Source organism: Daktulosphaira vitifoliae, unplaced genomic scaffold (genome assembly GCF_025091365.1).
Source record: "Daktulosphaira vitifoliae isolate Bord-2020 unplaced genomic scaffold, ASM2509136v1 Scaffold_4, whole genome shotgun sequence".
NCBI classification, from domain to species: Eukaryota; Metazoa; Arthropoda; class Insecta; order Hemiptera; family Phylloxeridae; genus Daktulosphaira; species Daktulosphaira vitifoliae.
Window position 1 is genome coordinate 10461949 of NW_026099575.1, and position 12188 is coordinate 10474136.

The 12188-nt window shown below is 22.6% G+C and overlaps 2 protein-coding genes across 2 annotated transcripts; both read left to right on the forward strand.

Annotated features, from left to right (window-relative positions):
• Positions 1–425: 425 nt before the first annotated feature.
• LOC126906226 (sorting nexin-2-like) lies at positions 426–5758 on the forward strand. The gene is made up of 10 exons (XM_050686612.1): positions 426–648; positions 763–903; positions 1616–2018; positions 2100–2258; positions 2334–2455; positions 3142–3348; positions 3484–3576; positions 4599–4742; positions 5039–5191; positions 5261–5758. The coding sequence occupies exons 1-10, from the start codon at positions 577–579 to the stop codon at positions 5309–5311; spliced, it is 1545 nt and encodes a 514-aa protein (XP_050542569.1). The 5' UTR covers positions 426–576; the 3' UTR covers positions 5312–5758.
• Positions 5759–8501: 2743 nt separating this feature from the next.
• On the forward strand, positions 8502–11261 carry LOC126906230 (52 kDa repressor of the inhibitor of the protein kinase-like). Its single transcript, XM_050686617.1, has 5 exons — positions 8502–8738; positions 8836–8982; positions 9050–9135; positions 9203–9283; positions 9343–11261. The coding sequence occupies exons 1-5, from the start codon at positions 8641–8643 to the stop codon at positions 9360–9362; spliced, it is 432 nt and encodes a 143-aa protein (XP_050542574.1). The 5' UTR covers positions 8502–8640; the 3' UTR covers positions 9363–11261.
• Positions 11262–12188: the final 927 nt, after the last annotated feature.

Here is a 12188-nt window from a genome sequence, read left to right on the forward strand (position 1 = left end):
TGTTTCTTTACGTGTCTAAAATAATGAATAATGAAATATTGTTTTTTTGATAATTGAGAATTTAGTTAAATTCATAACACATATGATATTAATTAGTCTAATATAAAGACATTTATTATTTTATTATATTATGGCCTTACAGTAAATAATATATAAGACATGTTATTCCAAGTTTTGGAATAACACTTTAAGTACAGTGCAACCTCGGTAAATATATGTATTTATATATATCATAAGATATCTAATTCAGTGTGAGTGAATTACTTTTGCTAAGGTTACATACCACGATATTGGCAATGCTCAAAACAGTGTAACCAACATTTTAATAAACTTATTAAATTAACATTACAAGCAATGTTATTCTACGAGCTTATCACTTTCAATACCATAATCATTTGTTATCAAATGCTAACACTGGAGAGGGAATATTCCATATTCGTGTACGACTACTTGATAGGGAATCATTTTTTATAAATATTTATAATAACTAAATTTTCCTCCAGCATTAAGTATTAAAAAAATTTCTTAAGTATTTATTAACTTTAATTAGTGGTTACTTAAAGTAATTTTTTCACTATGACTGAAAAATTACCACCTAAAATTTCATCTGATGAGGAAGACGATGATATTTTTAGTTCAACTATTGATGTAAGTTTTACTAAAGTGATTAACACTTGTATTCACAGATTAAAGGGGCGTTGTTTGATTTACCATAATTTTTGTATTAAAGTTTGCGTTTCTTTTTTACATTATATCTTTTAGAATTTGAGTGCCTCGCGAAATGATGACCTATTCTCAGCTCCTATACCACCTCTAACTAATGTTTCATTAAATAATACATCAACAGAAATACTATTAGATGATTCAACTATTGAAGTACCATTAGATACTAGCAATAATGAAGTGAGTATTAAATATACAAAGATATATCTTTTAAAAATTTAATCTAATATCTTGAATAATTTTATATTTTTGTAGTATAATTTTGATATCATCTATTTATAAAATGAACAAGCATAGCCCTTTTTTACAATTATAGGTTGTTTAACAATTTATTAAAATGTAATATAATTCACAACAATTCATTTAAAATATTAGGACACACAAATATACAAAATTAAGAATATTTTTAGCTATACAAAATATGATTAAAGAGTGAGGTTAATAAGATAACACATGAGGGTCCATATTGGCACCATTTAAAATTAATCTAAAAGGCTCATTTTGTAAATAATTAGTGGTACTAATTTGGGTAAAAAATGGAAAATAGGAATGTGAATTTCTCAGTGGACCTCTATACATTTAGTTATATTAGTAAATATATTTTAAACATTTTTAGTAAAAGTTATGCTATCTAATTTTAAATAGTGTAGAATATTCTAAAGTGAAATTTATAATAGATTCTTAATTAATATTAATACTTTCTTATTTAGATTTGCATCATTATATTTTCATTGAAAAATTAATTTGTATGAAATAATTTAAGCATTTTACTTAATCTAAAATTTCTAGACACTTAAGATATAGTATTCAGACATTTTTTTTTTTTAGTTTTTAAGATATTGTATTTTAAATTTATTTTTTTAAGAAAAATGTATGTATATAATTTTTATAGTCAAATCATCAAGAAACTCTAAATACCACTGTAGTATCCAATGGGTTTGAAGAAGAAATTAATTTAAAAGAAAATGATGAACCTATAACAACTACATTAAATGACATTAATACTGTACAAGAAGAAGTTAAATCAAAAGATACTATTAATGAAAAGAATAATGAAAATGTTGAAAATGGATTTATAAAAATTTCTTTATCTGAAACTACTAAAGTAGGAGAAGGAATGAGTTCCTATGTAGCATATCGTGTTGTTACACGTACAAATATGTCAATGTTTAAAAATACTAATATGGCTGTTTTAAGAAGATTTAGTGACTTTCTTGGCTTACACAACAAACTGACTGAAAAGTATTTAAGAAATGGACGGCTTATACCACCTGCACCTCAAAAAAATATGTTAGGTAATTTCTTGGTCGTTGTTATTAATACGTCTGTATGGTGTAATAAAATTATGAATTCACTAATAAATCTTATGAATGTAGGTACTACTAGAATAAAAATATCTGGCAATCAATCAGATCAAGCTACTTCAGCTGAATTTATAGAAAAAAGACGTTTAGCTTTAGAGAGATTTTTAAAAAGAATTGCATTACATCCTGTCTTACGAAATGATAAAAGTTTTCGTGATTTTTTAGAACAAGGTAGGTATTAAACAATTTTCTTAGTTTGCTTATCTCAAAAAATTTAATTGCTCTATTTAAATTTTATCTTTATAGATTGTGAACTTCCTAAAGCTACCAATACATCTGCTCTAAGCAGTGCAGGTGTAATGAGACTTTTTAATAAAGTCGGAGAAACTGTAAATAAAATAACTTACAAAATGGATGAAAATGAACCTGTGAGTTTTCCTTGAGATTTATTTATATCATTGTGTTTCGATAAAATGAATGAAATAAACTTCATTGTTTTTTATTTTACTAGTTTTAGTGATAAAAATAACTAGAGCAAAACATTTACATATTTTTTTTGCAGAAACTTAAAAAAAATCTTGTTAGAAAAAAATTTATTTCATTTATCAATGAATCTAAATATGTGTTTATATATTGTATATTTTGGTACATTTGCTTATATAGACATATTAGATATGCATGGACGCAATTCTATCAATATTTTTGGAGTGACTATTTAACATATTTCCCCCTTCTAAAAAATATTATTATATGCAATGCAAATNATTGTGTTTCGATAAAATGAATGAAATAAACTTCATTGTTTTTTATTTTACTAGTTTTAGTGATAAAAATAACTAGAGCAAAATATTTACATATTTTTTTTGCAGAAACTTAAAAAAAATCTTGTTAGAAAAAAATTTATTATATTTATCAATGAATCTAAATATGTGTTTATATATTGTATATTTTGGTACATTTGCTTATATAGGCATATTAGATATGCATGGACGCACTTCTATCAATATTTTTGGAGTGACTATTTAACATATTTCCCCCTTCTAAAAAATATTATTATATACAATGCAAATTTTACTAAATTTAAGAAGCAGATAATATTTTTTTTTTTTTTTAGTGGTTTGAAGAGAAAGAGGTTCAGATTGATAATTTAGACTCTCAGTTACGCAATTTACATGCAGCTGTTGAATCATTAGTTTTTAATCGGAAAGAATTAGCTAATGCAAGTGGATCATTTGCTAAATCTGCAGCAGTTTTAAGTAACTGTGAAGAACATACAGGTCTTTCTCGTGCATTATCACAACTTGCTGATGTATTTGAAAAGGTTAAAATTAAATTATTATCCTTGTTTTTGTTTATATAACACTTACGTAATACTTTTATTGTAATAATATGATTATAATAATAAATAAGTAAATTTTTTAATTACCAAGTATAATAATGCAACATTATATTTTAGGTTGAATCTGTAAGAACTGAACAAGCTAATACAGATTTTTCAATTTTTTGTGAGCTGTTAAAAGATTATATTGGTTTGATAGGAGCTGTTAAAGTATGTTCTTGTAAATTATTTATTCTATATTTAAAAATAAAATAAATTGAAAATGTTAAATATAAGGTACATGACACATTAAACGGCAAGAATTAGTTTTTGGAGGACATAATAGTGTTAGGTAACACCTAACAAAGTAAATTATATCAATAATTACAAGGCTGGTATTTTGGGGTACAACACTGTTACTTATATTATTGTTGGTGATAATTTTATCTATGTTTGTCTTAGTTTCAAATTTATATAGTTAAGAGAAATTTTTAATGTTCATCACATGTATAAGTTCTTGCAAAAATTTTTGAGAAATTTTAAAAAGAAGTTTAATGGTACTAATTTTGTTTATAATTTCAACGTATATTTTATTATTAAACTGTTAAATGAACTATCTATTTTCATATCTGTTTAATAATTTAATATTTTAATAATTATTTAATACTAATATTTACCATTTAATAAAACATTTAAAAATATTTTTCATTATTAACTCAATAAAATTCTACCATAACAGAAATAAATAAGTTTTAAAACTTAAAAATATTGTTCCAAAAATATGAGTATTATTTTATCCAAAACTGACCAAAAATAATTAAATGGATTAAAAATATCAATAAAACCTTTAAAATAAAACATTGTATATCAAATAAAAAATCACTATACAGTTTATTTGATAATAATTATTTAAACTATATTAAAGTATAGTTAAATCTTTATAGGTAAAAAACTTATCAAAAGAGTTACAAAAATGAAATAAACTCAATTTATTTATGCAAATTTTAAATTATTTATTTACCTTTTCATTAAATTATGATTTTGCTTATCTATTTACCCCCCTGGACAGATCTTTATCAACCCTGATTATAAAAACAAAATAATAGTAGTACTAAATACTTTTTGAAAAAATTTAAAATTGAAATGATATATTTTGAATAATGTATTGGTGTTTAAAATATTATCAATAGATAGAGTTCAATAAAAATTATATTTAAAAGCGAAAGTTATAAATTAATTTTTTATACTTCTAGGATGTATTTCATGAAAGAGTTAAAGTATATCAAAACATGCAGCATGCTCAAATGATTTTATCTAAAAAACGTGAACAAAAAAATAAATTAGAAATTACAGGGCGTTTAGATAAAGTTGGCATAGTTGCAAATGAAGTTACGGAAGTAAGATAGTCTATTAAAAATACTCTTAATATGCTATTATGTACTCTCTTTTTTCTTTTTTTTTTAGTTAAAAAAATTAATTTTTAAGCTAAAAAAGTGCTTCTGATACCTAAAAATGCTAAATATTGTAATCCAAAAAATTTAAGTAAAAATTTAAAAATAGATTTATCTAAAAATCGATTTTTAGCCTATCCTAGGGTCGCTCATCTATGAAAAATTGATTTTTAGTAAAAATAAAACATGTGACCTGAAAATCCTAATACATCTATTTTATACTATAATATAATATTCTACAGTGGGAAGCCAAATTATCAAGATGCCAAGATGAATTTGATCAAATATCTAAAACTATAAAAATTGAGTTTGAACAATTTGAAATCAATAGAATTAAAGAATTCAAAACAGTAATTTCATCTTACCTTGAAGAAATGATAAATCACCAAACTCAAGTAAAATTATAAATATTCATTCATGTTTATACATTTATTAAATGAAAATTTATCAAATTATATCTTTAGATAATAAAGCATTGGCAAGCTTTCATTCCTGAAGCAAAAGCTATAGCTTGATCTGATATATACCCAATCTTCATGGTTTTACCAATTATTTAAGAAACCTATTCAAACTAAAATTTTCAGAAATTAATTTAGAATACTATGTTGAAATATTATTATATTGAATTTATACTGTTTATTTATTCCTGTTTTACTTTTACCCAAAAATTTGTATTATCATATAGCTTTTGAATTAACTAAAATTTTTATTTACTTTAAAACTATCAATTTTATTTTTGGTTACAATTAAATAACTATATAATGTGTTCTATTTTTACCTGAAATTAAATTAAATATATTCACTACTTTGTTATCATTTAAATATTTTACAATTATATAGGTATTATTCACATTCACAAATAAGTTGATGTTATATTTATTATGTTAATATTATTAAATTATTATATGTCAATTAAATAATTTTATATTAACTTTTTTAACCAATAAATATATTTATTATTATTAATTTTTTCTTTTAATTGTGATATGTTGGTTTATAATTTATTCTTAAATTCATTTTTATAATATACAGCGTGTAAAATGTTATGTCAAATTCATTAAGTTTTAATTCAGTGAATAATCTGTGTCTCATGGATTTTTTTAATTATTTACGCTTTTATGATATATAATGATTTTATTATTTAGTTAAAAATAATTAAATTATAAAATATATCAATAACTATTTGTTTGAATAGATTGTATGAAAAAAAAAATCATATAATTATTCTTAGTTAAAACTCTAAAATATTTTTGGTTTTATAAAAATTGTAATTTTTATAGTATGCAAATGTTAGTCTAAGCTATTTAGAAAGGGATACCGATTAAAATAATAAAATATAGGTTGTTATGTATATTATCATTCATAATGAGCATTTAATATGGTTTTGTATATTATTGAAAGCCTCAGAAGGAAAAATATTCTTGTATGAAGTATACTATTTTGGTTTTAAGATTTTTTTCAAAATCCCTAAAATAAAAGATAGTGAAAATTATTTTTCCTTACCTTCAAAATATTTTAATATATCAGTTTCGATGAGAAGCAGAGAAGGTATTTTTTAAGTATGATGAGTTATTTTTTTTTTTTTTGTGTCACCACTTTCTCAGCTTTCACTGAACCGATTTCATTCAATGATACGTCAAAATATCACAAATCGTATATAGTCGAAAACATTACCCTCAAATATTGAAAATATTTCCCTCGTTCCCCGTAATTGGTGGAAATTTCCAAAAAAATTACAATTTTATAAATCATTAATTTTTTCTATCGGGATGTTTTTTGTACTTAAAACTGCCATAACTTTTTCAAATATTAACAAATCAAAATAATATTTTTTTATATTGTAACCTAATGTAATTTCTTTTCATTTGCTATCATTTTTTTGAAAATGTAACACTTAACCTGCTCACAGGAGGGGATTTAAAATAGCAACTTTTTCAACTTTTGAAAATGTACCGGAAATACTGCGTCCTTTAAACATATATCAAATTAAAGCTTATGTCCAGTACTATAAATGACAAAAAAAAATTTGTCCCGACACCTTATCTTCTACGTGCAAAAGGTTGCCGTAGTTCAAAAAATGCTATTTTTGTTTTAAAATTTTCATTTTTCGATTTTATTTTTTCAACTTTAAATTGCTATAACTTTTCGAAAAATGTATGTATCAACACAAATTTATATTTCCTAAATACATTATGAATACTTCTTTTATTTGACATACTTTTTATTTAAATTGGACAATTTTCCTTTATACAGGGGGAGTGCAAAACTTGAAACATACGTATAAAAAGTAGAACTTTTTCAACTTAACTTTTGAAAATGTTCCGGAAATACTGCGTCCTTTTAACATATGTTAGATTAAAGCTTACATTATGTACTATAAGTTAAAAAAAAAATTTGTCCTGACGATCTATCTTCTATATGCAAATAACCGTCAAAATTGAACAAAAAATGTAATTTTCGTGTACAAAATTAATGTTATTTTGGTACTTAAAACTGCCATAACTTTTTGAAAAATGAACGAATCAACATAATTTTTTTTTATATTGTAACCTTAGATATTTCTCTCATTTAATATAAATTTTTTGAAAATCTGACACTTGACCGCCCACGGGGGGGATTCAAAAAAGCAATTTTTGCACATAAATTAAACTTAAGTTTAATTTTCATTTAACAATTAACATGTTGCTATATAAATAATTTCTAAAAAAAATTATTGTTCCTTTCTCCTGAATTAACAATGGATAAATGACATATTTATGTCATTTTCCTTATTTTAACATATTATTAATCAAAATCAGTATTAATTTAAAACAATTTTTTTTTGTTTTTAATTATTTTTTTTTATATGTAAATACTTATTTTTTAATAATAAGTAATAATATTAAAACTTAGAAGTAATAGAAAAAGTTTAATTGCACAATTGAAAACATCGCGAAAAGTTCATTTAGAAAAGTATATTTTTGTTTCTGATAAAAGTTCCTTGTAGTCCAGTGTATAAAACTTATAACTTTATCAAAAATGACCAAATAAGTATACATTTTTTTTATATTGATGCATGTCTTTACCTATCATTTGGTTTTTTTTTTATAAGTCTGACCCTTTACCTGCCCACAAGAGGGATTCAAAATGATTCGAAACTTTTTTTTTTTTAGTTAAAGTAAATCATTAAAATTAATTCAACTACTTTATTATTTTTTTAATTTCTCCTTATAAATTACAATATTAAATTATTGAACATCATTTTCATACTAAATTTAATAATTAAAATTAGTACTTATTCATATATTTTTAAATCAAAGAATTACTAATCAGAATATAAATGAGGAAATAGGAGATCATGTAGCTTCTGGAATAATCCATTAATTTGTTAAAATTAAACATTATCTATAGATTTGCATCGAAGCGTTTCTAATGATAGTGATTTTAATCATTGTCAAATTAAATCTATACTTGTCCCAACTATGCTACGTCTATACTGTGCCGCGACCCTACTGTTCTACCGTTTTTTTTTAATTATAGGAATTTATAGTTGATTTGGAACAAAGCAACTTCAATCGAACAAATATTTACAAGGGAACAAATTGAGTTTTGTAGTTTCCCGAAATAAGTATTTGAAAACTTTAAGTAGAAAAAAAATACGAAAAATAGAATACAGAAACGGCCCGACTGGTGGTATTAAGTGATGCCGCCAATATCATCGTTATCACAAAACGCGTTATCAGACATAACATCGTTTTAATTTTAAAAAATTATTCAATTTTAGAACTTTCTGTAGAGGCTTATTATTATTTTTGAAATTTTCTACATAAGTGAATTGCAAAAAGTGCACAGCACTACTTGTGCAATGCCGTCTCACATGAATTGCTGTTTTAACAAATGTACCAATTCTAGTAGAAGTACTCAAAATCTCTCGTTTCACAAGTTCCCAACAAATGAAAGTTTGTAAGTACAATTATGAATTTAAGGCCTTTTTGTAAGATTATTTAGTTTTCTAAGTTTCTTAGTTGTTTAAAATGCTTTTCAAATATACTGAAAATAGGTGTAAACAATGGGTTGAATTATGCCAAAATGACAAAGTCATACAGAAATTTAAAAACCACGGTTCTAGCCAGGTTTCTAAAAGCTTTAGAATATGTTCTGAACACTTTAAAAGAGAAGATTACGTTTTGTGGACTACAAAAAAAAAGTAAATTCTATTATTTGAATTATCCAGTACATATAATCGTAACTTAATGTTTTTTAATATTTTGTAGAGTATTGCATAAAGGATCAATTCCATTAGGACACAGTATAAGTCCAAAAACAACACATGCAACTATTGCTACTTGGAGTGAAATGAGTAATTTTTGTTATCCATTAAATTTTTAGAAAAATCTTTTATCAAAATCTTTTAATGCTAATTACAGTTACTGAAGATGGTGAATCAGTTGCTAATAATGCAAGCTGGAGTCCACAAGCTACTCAAAGTTTTGATATAACTGGGCAAGGTAGAATCAATTAATTTTTTAAATGTTTCTAATTATTAATATGATATATATTATTTTAGTACCTGAACAGGGTAAGTAAATGAGACTAGTTGCACTCTAGCTAGAGTATTAAAAATACTCTTCAATTAAGAAGACCAGATAATATTAAATTACTTGTTTAAAAATAAATTAGTGACTCTTGGTGAATGTTAATCTACTAAGTTATAAACATTATACTGTATCTATGATAAATAGTACTGGTGTATTTTTAAATAGAAATTCAATTATCTTAAACACATTTGACTACTGACACATTAGCAGAGAATATATTTAATATTCTTAATTTTATATTTTTTTAGAAATATTATTAATATAAAATGTATTTATAAATATTTTTCATTTGACAAGAAGTAGCTAAAAAGCAATCAGTAATTCTTTAAATTTTCTTATAAATATAAAATTAATTTTTACTTCAAATATTAATATTGTATTATTGTTGATTAAAAAATAATTCCATAAATAGAGTTTTCTATGCCATAACGATGTTATGACTTGAGTGATTTTTATGAACATTAAATTAATAAGTAATTTAAATATTTGATGTAACATTTATTTTGCCTTTATAAATTTCTTCTTAAAAGGAAAGTAAAACAAGGTTATTGAATATTTTTAAATGTGCTTTATACAAAACTTAGTTTTTTATAATGATTAGTATATTATACTAATTTAACAGACACAAATTAAAAGATACAATAGAACATTTATTTTATTTTTAATTTATTTGAATATAATAAAATAAAACAGTAATTTGTTATTAGGAATAATATTTTGTTGAAAAAATAGTGTATAATGTAATTAATTGATCTATTATTACCATTTATGGAATGTTTTAAAATTTTATACTAGTAACTTGAAGTAAATATATAATTTAAAAACGTTTATAAATAATTGTAAGTTATCGACATTTATTTAAAACTATTTAAAGTTATTGATTTTCAAACAAAAAGCATTTCAACTTTTATTTTAATATAATAAAAAAATTGATTGATTTACAAATTAAAATTATTTCTATTAAAAAAATGTATTATTTTATATATTTGATATAAATTTTTAATTTTTAATAATTTCAAAAATTGTTAGGTCAGAGAAAAAAAAATTCATATCAACGTTTTAGGTGCAATTACTAATTATTTGCCTATTAAAATAAACACTTAATTAATGAAATAAAATTTACTACAATAATAAAGCATAATAATCATAATTTTTGTAGTAAAATTGAACAAGTATTAATTGGTTTCTGCTATTTTAAAATAGTGATGCTTTTAATCTATTTTATTTGTAAATATGACTAATTCTTGAATTACATTTATTTCTACTTAATTAAAGTTATTTTCTTTTGATGAAATTTTTTTAAAATATTTATTAATCTGTATAAATCAATATTTGTTACTTTATACTGACTAGATTTATTATTGTTTTAATTTTTGAAACATTTTTAAAATGATTAAACATTTGTATTCAGCTTATTATCTATTCATTATTACACATTTAATTTTTATTTAACTTTTAGTATATTAAAAAGTTCTTTGAGTTTTTTAGTTGAAATCATTGACATAAATATCAATTTTAGTTGATTTAAAATTAAATCATGTTATAATTTTGTAAACATCTAAATATAAATAATGTTTTTTCAATAATGGCCTTAACTTATTTAATAAGCTATTTGATTTTAATATATATGTATATTTAATATTTTTTTAGTATTTTCCCTACATTAATTGTAAAATTATTTGTAATCTTGATGGGTAATTTTATATGTATTTAAATTTAAGTAAGACTACTTTAAAATCTTTTCTGTTTATTAATAACTATTATTAAACATTCTTTACCCATAGGTTGAAAAAGAAATCTTTTTTTGATTTTAGAAAGATGTTATATTTTGTATTGAACGTTTTTTTTAGAAATTCATATTATATGAACGAAGTTTAAGTGCATAAAATGATGAGTTCATATTTATTATTTTTAATAAACACTTACATTTTGAACATTTTCCTTAATTTAATTTTTATATTCCTATATTGCTATTAGAATTATTAAAATAAGTCAATTTAATTAGTTATCAAAAAAATTAAAGGTAACCGCCTAAAAATGTAATCTGTTACAGCCCTTAGAACTGATCAATATGCATCGGAATTGATGTGATTGCCAGTCCTGGAAAATAAAGAATTACAAAATCATTAAATAATGACTTCACCTATTTATTTAATTGTTGATTAGGGTAGTTTTTCTTAATTTTGTCCTTTTTTTTGAAAATTTTTTTGAAGTTATCCACAAAATATAATATATATTTAATACCTCTTCATCCAATGGTCACTGGCCATACTATACAGAAATATCGTTTTATTATAAACCACTCGATTATTAACAAAATAAATATAATATTGGAAAAATAATTTTTGATTTTATTTAGTTATACACAATTCTTGATTTATCAGCTAATAAATACTTTTTAGTATCATTTCTTACAACTTAAAGGGCTGTCCACTTTATTTTTTCAAATGACAAAATTCATAACTAACCAGCTTATAAAATATGAAATAATTTAATTTAAAAAATGACAGGTTGATAACAACTTTTGGACCAGTATTTCAAAAGTTATTAACTATAGAAAGTAATTACTAGTGATGAGGAGTGTGTACTATTTTTATTACTAGTCATTTCCCACCCGTACTTTTTGTGCCGCCTATGTATAAAAATGAGAATAATATCCATAGTACTGATCCATAAATTTTTATCGACCAGTCATTTTCTTATTAAGATAATTTTTATTTTATAAGTTAATTTAATATATATGTTATCATTTAAAAAAAAATAAAGTTAACACCTTTGTATGCTATAAAGAATGATCTTTAAAAGTAATTAATAG